Source organism: Cetorhinus maximus, chromosome 6 (assembly GCF_964194155.1).
Source record: "Cetorhinus maximus chromosome 6, sCetMax3.hap1.1, whole genome shotgun sequence".
Lineage (NCBI taxonomy): Eukaryota > Metazoa > Chordata > Chondrichthyes > Lamniformes > Cetorhinidae > Cetorhinus > Cetorhinus maximus.
This window is the reverse complement of record NC_135884.1, coordinates 154,995,074-155,008,708: the sequence shown is the minus strand read 5'-3', so window position 1 is coordinate 155,008,708 and position 13,635 is coordinate 154,995,074. Positions and strand designations below refer to the sequence as shown.

The 13,635-nt window shown below is 45.1% G+C and overlaps 1 protein-coding gene across 3 annotated transcripts in view; it reads right to left on the bottom strand.

Moving 5' to 3' along the window:
• Positions 1 to 13,635, bottom strand: part of LOC144682252 (transcription initiation factor TFIID subunit 4) — a 325,379-nt gene that overhangs the window by 58,973 nt on the left and 252,771 nt on the right. For 2 of the 3 annotated variants that reach the window (XM_078544694.1, XM_078544697.1), the window contains one exon: positions 4,459 to 5,762. The exons of the other annotated variant lie outside the window; for it this stretch is intronic. In XM_078544694.1, the coding sequence (XP_078400820.1) occupies positions 5,589 to 5,762 (174 nt within the window). In that variant the 3' untranslated portion in view covers positions 4,459 to 5,588. Of the gene's footprint in view, positions 1 to 4,458; positions 5,763 to 13,635 lie in introns of those variants that run through there. 3 annotated transcript variants of the gene reach the window in all.

The window sequence follows — 13,635 nt, the reverse complement described above, 5'->3', positions numbered from 1 at the left end:
AAACCTCACAATATTAGTTGAAGGTAATGAGGGAATGTTTCTGTTATCCAACATACTATCCTTACTCAATACCACAAAAACAGATTAATCTCTGTTCCATTTGTGGGATCTTGCCATGTGCAAAATGGTTGTCATATTTTCCCACATCCAAGTCACTGCACTTAAAAATAAATTGTGCAAGGTGATTTGATATAATGTAATTAGCACAAAGTAAATGCAAATGTTCTTTTATTACATTATTTTGGATTCCTCCCAACGTAAGTTTCACATTAAGTCCACACTAATTCTGTAACGTTACATAAAAAGAAAAAAAAATCCTAAAAATGTTTCCTGAGAGAAAAGGATCTCTAAAAGGCAAAAGCCAAAACATGAGGGAAACATTCACACAAAAACCACTATGTGGGTCCCTTGATGCCGTTGCCTGAGATAATTTGAATTGTTTCATAAAATTAGGAATTCCTGTCTCTATTCCTCTGCAACTCCCCCAATTCATGCAGCATCTGCAGTGGAGTAGGACACCAGCTCTCCCTCAGTGCAGAAAGGGCAGTTACCCCCTTAGAAGGTGAAATTGGCTTCTATTAATCCCCTGCTCCTCTTCCCAAAAGTGTAGTTGAGATAGGAAAGTCTATAGCCTGGAAGGTCAGATTTTTATATTGTGAAAAGCATGGAGCACTATGCTAACACTGCATTTTCACAAACATGCGCAGATTCATCAATAGAGCGAGAGGATTCTTTTCTTTGCTGTTGTAGTGGGGGGAGGGGGGGTCAGAGACGGTTTCTGTGGGTGGGGAAGAGAGAGAAATAATTCAGATGCAGGCATATGGGCCATTAAAGAAATTTCACAAAAGGAGAGACACAGAAATAAAAGTGATAGGGAACGAGGAGACATATCCATCAGAGTTGACGCTTTATTGGCGAGCTGGCCATTCCTCAAACAGTGACCAATTATAAGTGGCAGCATCTGCCCAAAGTCAGGCCTTTAGGAAAGACAGAAGGGCAGGTTAGGCATATTTCACATTCATCAGACACAACAATTAAATGGACTAGCATTCCCTGAAAGACTAAGACACAGCTTGCTATTTTTTGACGCATGTCTCAAGTAAAAATCGATTGATCTCAAAGAATGTCCCTTGGCAATTATGAAATATTAAATCCAAGCCATGCTCTTTTTATAAAATGCAGTTTAATTTTTTTATATATTCATCGCATTTTTCATTTGATCAATTTTAATAAGTTGGAAATATGCTCTATAAAGTATATATTTTTTAAAAAGACACCACCATCGTTTAGTGCCATTCTTCATAATATTCTTTATTTTAAAAGAGGCACAGATTTTAATCAAAACATCTTGGACAGATCTTTGCTTGATAAACGTTCAGGTGCAATTTGAAATAAAAAAAATGATTTCCATTTATGCAGTGACCTACCACATCTCAGAAACATCTCAAAATCCTTCATATAAAATGAATTACTTCAAAGTGAAGTCACTGGCACAGCATGTAGATAAATGTCAGAGCCACACTGCATATAGTAGGATCCCACAAGCAGCAATAAAGTGATCATTTGTTTCTTGTGGCACTGATTGAAGGAGAAATTGCTGGCTAGGACACCAGGTAAACATTCAAACCTTGAACCATCGGAACAGCCTTCGATTGTAACTGTAATCTCAGACAATGCTGCACTCCCCTCAGTGCTGCTCTTGAGCGTCAGCTCAGATTGTGTGTTCAGGTCTCTTGAGCAGGGTTTGAATCTTCTGATCCAGAGTTAATAATGCAACCAAATGATCCCATGTGGCACATCTGGTTTAAGGCAAGTTGTGATCTCTACTAAATTGGATCACTGCATAGTAAAGACACTTTTGTGTTTCAAACTCACTGCAGCATTACAATAGGGTACTGTCTGATTAGATAAGTTAGGAGACTTTGTCTTGAATGTAGTTGAATGCAGTGTTATAAACTGTAATCTTCTCCAGCCCTACAACCTTCTGAGAACTCAGCATTGCTCCAATTCTGGCCTCTTGTGTATCCCTGATTTCCTTTGCTTCACCATTGATGGCCGTGATGGGCTCCAATTTCTGGAAATTCTTCCCTAAACCCCTCTCCCTCTCTCTTTTCATTTAAGGTGCTCTTTAAAATCTACCTTTTTGACTAAACTTTTGTTCACCTGCCCTAACATCCCCTTGTTCATGCTTTTGTATTATTTGCTCCTTTAGTGTGTGACTGATATAGAAGTCACAGGAATACAAACAAAATACAATGAATATTTGGGTTCTTCATTGTAACTTGAACTGGAACATATATATACCCACCAAGAGTACAAGAGCATGTTTTAAACACGTCTTATTCTGTCCATCTGCATCCACGACTCCTGAGCCATGTGAGACAAGACATCACTTCCTTCAGTGACTCTCCATTTACAGTTTCTTAAAGTGATCCCACAACATCTCCCTTTTTACCCCCAAAGATAACATATCCCATTAATCAAAAAAATTTGTACAGTATACAGTACAATGATGTTGTGGTTCAGAGCAATTATTACAGCAATAAAACTAATAGTAATTTACAATTGCACAAAACTAAGAATCTCAAAAATGTAGAGGAACTTTACTTATTCGACCATATCTTGCAATCATAAACATCTGCTCAGAGCTGTGACAATCTTCTGATTCGCTGACAATTCAGAAATTTTGTCAACATGTTCTTTATCTGTACACATGGCATCGAGGTCTTGGCTGTCAAACTCTGCTTCTGACCTTATCTGTGATGCAACACGGGTATCAGGTGTGGTAACATTGTATAACTGAGTTGACTTCAGTTCCGTCTGAGAATTGCACCATTATGTGTCTTGGTCTCATACGATCTGGGCTGGTTGCATATCCCAGCTACCTCTGCAGGGTGCCATGTTCCCAATGAATGGTTGAGAAATCTGACCTATGATATTCACAACTGAGTCAATTCTGGTCCTGCTTGCCTGTTTCACAACACCTTCAACTTCCATTGTTTGGAAAGGAATACATCTCTTACTGTTGAAAACTTAGACAGTTGACGACTGGGCAGGGTAATTCTTACCTCCTTCCATAACATCAACTCCGCAGACAATGGTATGACCATGTCCGAAGGTGTAGCACTACAGCCTTAATATCCTGTCCTGTCTGCCTACGCTTAATTAACAACTTGATGGTATGAACCATGCACTCAACCATACCATTTGACTTTGGATAATGTGGCGATGATGTTACTTGACAGATTCCCCATCTGCCACATGTCTTGAAATGGTCTGCCAGTGTATTCCAGCCCAACATCAGAGATAATTTCTTCTGGTATGCCAAATAAGCTGAAAAGAGCACTGATTGTATCCGCAACGACTGCACTGTATATGTAGCTGCCTGATGATTAGAAATTTTGTGATTTCATAATGAGGAGGAAATCATAGGCTTGAATGTGACATGTCTGTATCAATCTTTGCCCATGGATGTGGAGGGATCCTATGCAGAATCAGGATTCCTTCTGTTGATTTGGTTGCTAACTTTGGCATGCATCACAGGATTTCACCACCTTCTCAACAACATCATTGATTCCTGGCCAGTAGACTGTCTCTTTGGCAAGATGTCTCTTATGTTCAATTCCTAAATACCCTTGGCACTTGTGAGTTATAATATCAGAATGCAGAGCTTTGGGTAACAGGACTTGTTTCCCTTTGAGACTCACTCCTCGGGATATACCGAAAACATCTCAACAGACCAGAAATAGCGTAGGCATTTGGTTACTTCCTGCATGGTGTCAGGCCATCCTTGGACAAACACCTTCCACAACAACGATAGCGTAGGGTCACTTGTAGTCTCATCTCTTAATTGCTCGCATTTGTGGGTCCAAGACTCATGAGATCGAACTTCAAGACGTCTTCAATCTCAATATCCACAACTGGACCATGAAAATCTAGCAAGACATCTGCATCTTAATTCTGGTTAAACAGCCTGCTCGGTGTCTGATATAACCACTTTGCTGCTTGGCTTATATAGGACATCACAATTGTACCCTTGAAGCTTCAGCAACTGCGGAGGAGCACTCGCAAGCGCTTTGCACTCCAATGGCTTGTGGTCAGTCTCCACAGTGAAGTGCTTTTCAAAAAGGCACGTGTGAAATCTGTTTATGCCAAAGACCAGAAAGAAGGTTTCATGCTCAGTATTGGAATAGTTAGCCTGGGACTGTGACAAACTCTTCAATGTGAAGGTGATTCGCTTTCCTTCCTGCAAGATGCATGCACCCAATTCCTTCTGGGATGTGTCAACTTCCAAAATGGTAGGATCGTAGCATTGCAGTACACTGCCCTGGTTCGAGGATACTGATTTTAAAGACTCAAACACTTCCTGGAGATCTTCCTGCCACAAGCAGGGTGTATCTTTGTGCAGCAGTTCTCTTAGCGGTGCTGCTCGCACAGCGAAATTAGAGATGTACAGGGCCAGAAAGTTGAACAGCCCTAGGCATCGTTGTAAGTCCTCCTGATCCTGGGGAGTCGGCATGGCTCTTACATCCTCTATTTTATCCAGGTCTGGGTGTTTTCCTGTGGGAGAATATATCGGCTCTTGTCTTTGCTGGCATGTCATCAACTCCAAACTATGGATCCGGGAGTTGACCTTCACTTTGAGCTGATTTTTCAGAAGTGTCCATTTCTCGCTAGCGTCCTTTTGATCCTCAGCCATCAACCCTGAAGTATTGATCTGTTTCATTACCCAGTACGATCTTGATTTTTACAGCCTGTTTTTCTGGTTCACTTACTCCTTGATCCAGGAAACACAATTTCACCCGTTGGTGAAATAATTTGAATTCAGAGATTATATCTGATGCTTTCCTATTCATTTAAGTGCCATTTTCTCAATATTCTGGCTTCTTTAAAAATATTGACTTTGTCACAGATTTTCCTTTTACAGGCACAGTATTTCTACAGACTTGCCTATCTTCTTCACAGGCTCATTTCTTTTTTTAAAGCTCAGTTTTATTTTACAAGAGTTCTGCAACCACAAGCAACCTTTACTCTGGCGGGAAGATCCTCCATTGTTGCTGTGGGGCCATTCGCATGCGATTGGATTATGCGCCACTCACAAAGTGATTCAGTGCATGAGTCCACAGACAGCAATGGCAGCGTGCTGTTTCTCCAATTTCTGATGTCAGAACTGCGGGCAACACCAATCCTGTGGCTATTAACTTGCCCCCTTGACACCGATCTGGCTGTCGTGTGGCTACTGTACTCACAGAGTTGTTTTTTAAGCTCCCTGGGTCTTTGCCATGGTGGGGCCTTCTGCACTGTTGAACTCTTGAGATGCTTTCAGCCAGTCCAGGTAAGCCACCAGCTGTTACTTTATTGTACTTGCAGATCAGAATTCCTCCAGTGCTGTCACTATGTTGTACGTGTTCGTCTTCAAAATTTCTCAACTGATGCCACCATGTTACATTGCTTGCTCCTTTACTTTGTGACTGATATAGGAGTCACAGGAATATAAACAACATACAACAAATGTGTGGGTCCTTTATTGTAACTTGCACTGGAACATATATGCACACCACAAGTACAGGAGCATGTTTTACACACGTCTACACCCACAACTCCCAGGTCATGTGAGAGGTGACATCACTTCCTTCAGTGACTCTCCATTTACAGTCTAAAAGTGATCCCACAACAAATGCTCCTGTGATGCAAGTTGTTGTTACAGTTGCATTTGTATTTGGGAAACTCCAGGCATATTTCCACTCTGCAAGGTCACCATGCTAAGGATTAAATATCAAGAGAAGGGTTTGAGTGCCATTGTCGACAAATCATAAAACATAAACACCAGCAGTGTGATGAGCCCATCTGGAAACTACAGAAGCGTTTTGCTCGGACAACAGCATCTAAAACTAATACAAATACATTTGGATTCATGTAGCCTTTCGTATTGTCACACTTGGAGCAGTGTCTCCAGTATTGGTCACACACAGCTGGGTAATAGCAAGCCCCCGGAGAAAGTTAAAGAAGGGTGAGGAAAATTAAATCCAGCCTTGAAGTATTTACTTATTAGGATAGATTTCAAGCGTTGGACCCTTTTTTTAGTGAAACGTAGGTTTAGAGGGGCTATGATTGAGTATTACAAAATGAAGAAGGGTTAAGATTCTGTCCAAATAGATAGGTTATTTGAGATGGAAATGGGTGACAGGGCTAGAGGCATGCAGGAAAAAAAAACCCAGAGAGAGTTAGGTTAGATGTCAGGAAGTACTTCTCTTTTTAATGTCATCGCCTTATGGAATAAATTACTGATATATACAGAGAGTATGGTTGCCTTGCAATCTTTGAATTGAAGTTGGACCAGGTCCTGAGAGAGGCCATTAATTGTAGAACGTACTTTCTGATTAGTGCAGAGTAGATTCAAGTGTTATTTTATCACACTTTGTGATTACTCCCAGTTAGTCCTTGCACTAAGTTCTTGAGAGTACATTTCTAGGTATCAGAGGCAGGCCTGTTTGTTAGCAGGGGTTATCAGAAGGATTTGTGGGTCACTGTTGTCTGGTAGAACTTTGTTTAACTGCCTGAGGGAATTGGAGAGGAATTTTTAGCAGTTTACCCTAACCGAAGAAAAGTAATATTCCATTCGAAACATTAACTCTGTTTCTCTCTCCACAGATGCTACTAGACCTGAGTATTTCTAACACTTGAGACACGTCAAAGTTTTTTGTCTTGCACTCATCAGGACACTTTGCAAGAATATCAATGTAAGGGGAAAACAACCTTGACCAATCAGGGTCAAGCTGCCTGGTTTAAGTTTCAAACAATGCTTGGCAGTTAGCCATCATCAATTGGTGCCTTCTCCATGGCAACACTTCTACCAATTAAGAAACCATTTGCTAACCAATCAGCAACCACTTCTCATACAGTATAAATTGTTGTTTTTCTCTTATATTGGTATTCTTGCAAAGTGTCCTGATGAGTGCAAGACAAAAAGCTGAGATTTGTCTCCTTTTTCAGCAATACTCAAGTTCTGTACCAGCAAATGACTATTTATTTCCAGCACTTTATTTTTATTACCCTAAATTGGTCTGTTTTGTTTGCTTGGATTTTTTTGCCTCTGACAAGAGATTATACTATTAATTAATTAGTATGGTTTTATTTATTAATTCAAGGGATGTAAATGTTGCTGCCAAGACCAGCATTTATTGCCCATCCCTAATTGCCCTTGAGAAGGTGGTGGTGAGCTACCTTCTTGAGCCGCAGCTGATCATGTGATGTAGGTCCACCCATAGTGCTGTTAGGAAGCAAGTTCCTGGATTTTAACCCATTGATGATGAAGGAATGGCGATATAGTTCCAAGCCAGGGTGGAATATGATTTGGAGGGGAACATGTACGTGGTGTTCCCATGTGCCTGTTATCTTTGTCTTTCTAGGTGGTAGAGATGAAGTGCTGTCGAAGAAGCCTTGGGGAGTTGGAGTGCACCTTGGAGATGGTATACACTGCAGCCACTGTGTTCCAGTGGTGGAAGGAGTGAATGTTTAAGGTGCTGGATGGGGTGCCAATTAAGTGGGCTTCTTTGTCCTGGATGATGTTGAGTTTTTTGAGAATTGTTGGAGCAGCACTCAACTAGACAGGTGGACAGTATTCCATCATACTCCTGACTTGTGCTTTGTGGATGATGGACAGGCCTTGGGAAGTTGGGAAAATTCCCAGCCTCTGACCTCTTCTTGTTGTCACAGTATTTATGTAGCTGGTCCAGTTGTGTTTCTGGTCAATGGCAATACCCCAGATACTTATTAATTTGGGTTCTTGAGAATGGTTCAATGTAAAGGGGAATAGCTTAGATTCTTCCTCATTGGAGACCGTCATTGCCTAACACTTTTGTGGCACGAATGTTACTTGCCACTTATCAGCCCAAGCCTCAGTGCTGTGTGGGCGCAAGCTGCTTCATTATCTAAGGAGTTGCGAATGGAACTGAACACTGTGCAATCATCAGTGAATATCCCCACTTCTGACCATATGATAGAGGGAAGGTCATTGGTGAAACAGCTCAAGTTGGTTGGGCCAAGGCACTGTGTTTATTATGTTGCAGGGCCAGCAATCCAGAGGGTGCAAGTTCAAACCCCACAAGGAGAATTTGAGAACTGAATTCAATTTAAAACATGGAAATAAAAATCTGGTGTCAGTATTTTTTTTTTAAAATAGTAACCATAAAGCTGGCAGATTGTCATAAAAATCCAACTGTTTCACTAATGTCCTTTAGAGAAGGAAACCTGCTGACCCTATCCATTCTAGTCTACAAGTGGAAGGGTAACTTGAGATGGACAATAAACAGCAATCTTGCCTGGGATGGCCACATTCCAAAAATAAATTAAAATGATTGGGGAATGATATCAGGTCAATGATGAACACTGGCTGCTGTTTTTATGCAATGTCATGTCCCAGGAATGAAGTGTGCCTAACTAGGTCCTCTTCTGTCCAAGGTACAAGGGTAGTGTTTGTTCGAATTGTACATTTCTCCAGCAATGAATCTGTCCATAAGCTGGGAGTTTCATCCATAGCTTTCACATTTTTGTTTAATTTTCTTTTCTCAGTTCTGCTCAAACATCTAACGAAATCAGCCAGAAGCCAATCCTTGCTCTTTCTGGGTCAGGATTATTTTAGAATTTCACCATCACAAAAAAATTTGAACCAAAAAAACTGGAAGTATCTCAAGTAGTAAATGCTTACTGAAGTGTTCACAAAGTTTGACATTGAAAGGAGTGTGGTAGACATGCAATGGCATTACCATCGCTGAATCCCCACTATCAACATCCTGGGAGTTACTATTGACGAGAAACTGAACTGGACTAGCCTACCTAATAAATACTGTGACTACAGGAGCAGGTCAGAGGCTGGGAATTCCACAGGGGGTAACTCACCTCCTGACTCCCCAAAGCTGGTCCACCATCTGCAGGGCACAAGTCAGGAGTATGATGGAATACTCTCCACTTGCCTGGATGAGTGCAGCTCCAACAACGCTCAAGAGGCTCAACACCATTCAGGACTAAGCAGCCCGCTGATTGGCACCCCATCCACAAACATTCACTCCCTCCACCACGGACGCACAGTAGCAGCAGTGTGTACCATCTACAAGATGCACTGCAGGAATCTACCAAGGCTCCTTAGACGGCACCTTCCAAACCCACGACTGCTACCATCTAGAAGGACAAGGGCAGCAGATGCATGGGAATACCACCACCTAGAAGTTCCCCTCCAAGCCAAACACCATCCAGAATTGGAGATGCATCGCTGTTCCTTCACTGTTGCTGCGTCAAAATCCTGGAATTCCCTCCCTAACAGGACTGTGGGTGTACCTACACCACAGGAACTGCAGCGGTTCAAGAAAGCAGTTCACCACTACCTTCTCAAGGGCAATTAGGGGTGGGCAATAAATGCTGGCCTAGCCAGCGACACCCACATCCATGAATGAATTTTAAAAAAGACATAACCTTGCAAAACCTCCTACACCAACCTGGAGCGGCTTCCCCAGTCAAAATTAACATTGATAGAAACTGCACTCACACGGCAGAGCACTATAACCTTGAGTATGTACCTGAATGCCATAGGACCATGCTTAAAGATTGTGGCTGCACAACACAGCACCAGATCCCTTGATAAGTGCAAGCCTGTCTTCCATGGTGGCTCAGCGGTAACACTTTTAGCACTGAGTCACAATGTGATGGGTTCAAGTCTTAATCCAGAGAACTTGTGCGCACAAAATCCAGGCTGACACCCCCAGTGCAGCAGGTACTGATGGTGTGCTGGAAGTCTTCCGGAGGAGACATGAAACTGAGACCTGTCCGCCTTCTCAGGTAGATGTAAAAGATCCTATGACACTATTTCTCCCAGGTCTTGGCCAACATTCATCCCAGGTTAACAGGTTATCTGGTCATTATCTCATTACGGTTTATGGGATCTTATGTGCAAGCTGGCTGCCGCATTTCCTACATTACAACAGTGACTACATGTCAAAAGTACTTCATTGGCTGTAAAACACTTTGGGGTGTGATGTTGTGAAAGGCTCTGTATGAAAGCAAGTTCTTTTGTGCTTGCCTCTGTCACTCGTTACTTTTATCACTATTTCCCTGCTTCAGAGTTTGATGAAACTCCAAGTGTAGATGCATTTTTAAATTTTATCTTCTGAAAATCCATACAACTCTACAGTAGCTACATAAGGGAAATTACAGAATATAATGCTGTTAACGTTGGGTTTAAGTCTCGGATTTAAATAATTTAGATAACCTGAGCCAAAGAATATTAGGTAGGAAGTTACAATCAAGTATTAAATTAACAAAAACAGGGGAGCAAAACTAACTGGATAGCCTTGACAAGGATCCAGCACAGCCATGACAGGCCAAATGGCCTCTTATCTGTATTATATGGTTCTTTCTTTCTCTATCGTGAGAACAGGCAAACGTTTCCCAGAATTGCACTAAGTGCAGTAGCGGGCAGGTAAAATGGAGTCCTACCCGCCGATGAAAATAGCGGGTTTTCATGCCACATCGTCCCGAGCCTGCCTAATTATTTGTGCATTCCCGGGAAACACGTGTTTCCAGGGTGGGTGGGTCCTCATTCGCCCGCCTGCCAACACCCCGCTGTTGCATCACGCCGGCTGCCATCTTTAAAAGGCAGCCGCCAGCAAAGCGCTCATCGCCACCAGCTCATCACCGCTGTCCGGGAGACATGGCCAGCAAAGCGCTCATCGCCACCAGCTCATCACCGCTGTCCGGGAGACATGGCCAGCAAAGCGCTCATCGCCACCAGCTCATCACCGCTGTCCGGGAGACATGGCCAGCAAAGCGCTCATCGCCACCAGCTCATCATCGCTGTCCGGGAGACAAGGCCAGCAAAGCGCTCATCGCCACCAGCTCATCACCGCTGTCCGGGAGACATGGCCAGCAAAGGAAAAAAGACTGCAACCCACCCCGCTTCAACGACGGGTCCCTCGAGCGACTGCTGGATGCTGTGGAGCCCCAACGGGATTTGCTCTAATCCCCACTCTGGCCACAGGATGGGTAGCAATGTCACCAACCCGGCTTGGGAGGTGGTGGAAGTGGTGGTCAGCGCCAATGCCCTGCAGAGGAGGACAGCCACCCAGTGCCACAAAAGGACGAATCGTCTCCTCCATTTCGCCAGGGTGAGTCACTCATTTCATCGCTCCCAACTCTCACAAACCCATCACACATCCACAGGGCCCTCACTCACTGCCAGTGGAAGGGGCAGCACCACTCACTCTCTCACACACGTCATTGTTCTCATCCGGTCCATGGGATCACGCACCACCCACATAGGCCAGGCATATTTATCATCTAGCCCAGAAGGATTCCTGATGTACTCTCCCCATCTCTATCCATGCAGGACAAACTGGCTCACAACAGGAGGGAAGGGTCACAGACAGGTGGAGAGATACCGGAATTCAAAGAATTCGAAAACAGAGCCATCCAGCTGGCCAGTGATGACCGGGATCGGTTCTCTGCTAACGGTGAGGTCGGCGCTGCTCTACCAAGTGAGGATCCAGCAATACAACATCTATCAGACAACCATGCCGTGAGTGATGTGCCCTCTTTCACAGGCCACTGCCATGCACTAATTATCTCCCCTTGCTTTCATAGGCACGTCTGCCGAATAGCTGACAGAGTCCATGAACCAGGGCCTCCAATCAAGCTCCAAAGAAACCTCTGAAGAGGAATCTGAATGCACCGTCCCTGAAGTCCTGTCACAGTGCTCACCCACACCCTCCACCAACACGGAGACACACACCTCGGTGGGACCTAGCTTTAGAGTAGCCGCAGGATCACAATCTAGTGATCACATCGCACTTTCTGATCCAGAGCAGGCAGAGGCAGGGACTTCCCAGGTCCCCGGCACTCGGAGGACTGCTGGAGGCCAGAATGTTGCTGAGTCCGAGCCAGATGACGAGTTTCTGGACTCAACAGTTGCTGGAACTGCAAAGACAAGCTCGGGAACATCAGGAAGGGATGTGCACTGCACTCCTCAGATTGCAAGGCATGATGGTGGAGTCCGTCCGTCTTCAGGCTGAGGTGATAGAGCCGGTATTGCAACGCACTGAGGTCAACACTGGCAGGATGGCGGCCGCCATGGAGACCTTGATCCAGTACGTCGCTCCTGCACTGCTGCTCGGGCTCAACTCCATCGCTGACGCCATAGTTAGCCTCCAACACTGTGTACGCGAGAGGGATGCTCAGCAGCTCGATCTCACTTCAGCTATGCCTTCCGCTCACTGAGTCAGCCTGGGGCCCTCGGGCACCCATAGGAAGGAGGATCAGCAGGTGTGCGTTGAGGGGCCATCCACCCAGGTGACTCTAGGAGTGACTGGTCCATCCGAATCCCCTCTTCCTGTGACCTCCACAGATCCAGCTCCACAGGCGAAGGAGGGTGCCACTGCCACACAGCAAGGCCCTGAAAGCAGGCCGGGGCCCTTCAAGTCTCGGTCCTCCAGAGGACGGCCGCCAAAGTCATCACTGACAGGACGTCTCAGTCAGCAGGCTGCCTCCACCTCCACTGTGGATGTCCAGGGAGCACCAAGATGTAACGGCAGGGTTAGAAAAGTTAGGTGAAAGTAGTTGCGCAGCCTGGGCATGGGTGTTGATCACTTGTACATACTGTTCGCTAATGTCAATCAGCTCCTAAGAATGTCTCCCTGCCTATGGCTCCTTGTTCTGATGAGCAGTGTTCTTGTCACTCAGGTATGAAACCTCTCTGCACAAGATAAAGGCAGGTGTCTCAGTCCAGGGCCTCTTCCCTGTGCTTTGTGCAGCCTTCAGACCAAAGTGATGGTCCAGCCTCACACTCCCTGGGAACATTACTGATTCCTGCACCTCGGTGGTGCTGGTCATTGCTGCCAGAATGTAGGTGCCACAGAGTTCTCTCATACTTTGTATGTGCTCTCAGCACCTTTAAGGTGCTGCTGGCCCCCATCATACCAGCTCTGCGACCAGCAATGCTGTGCACCAGCTCCTGAAGAGCTGAGGTGGACACAGCATCAGATGCTTCTAAAGTTTCATGGCTGCATCTCTGAAATGGCCCTGATCATGGAGAAGTCAGACAGTCTCAGAGGTTATGTGAAGATCTATGGAGTGTCCTCACTGCATGTTGTCATCATCCTCCTGTGATCAAGTGACTATTAGGGCCTCCACATGACAGGAGCATTCTCTCAGAGGGTACTGGCGCAGCGATAAGCCAGACTGGAGCCAAATGTTCACAACTGCGATGTGAGGATCTACGGGGACACCTCATTGCATGTCGTCATCATCCTCCACAATTCTGGCAGCTATGAGGGCCTCTCGAATGCGCCTGCCTGGTCTAGCCAGAGCGAGAGCCTCATCCCTGTCGTCGTCATCACCGTGGGCCCCCTCACCCTCATCCCCCTCAGCGGCGTCCTCGTCGGAGGAGATGTGCAGCTCCTTCATCTCCTCCTTTGCCAGCTCCTCTCCTCAGTTCCTCTCCCCGTTGCAGCGCCAGGTTGTAAAGGCAAAGCAGACAACGACGATGCGTGACACCCTCTGTGGACTGTATTGCAGGGCTCCCCCAGACCGGTCCAGGCACCGGAACAGCATCTTCAGCATCCTGATGGTCTGCTCCACCAAGTTGTGAGC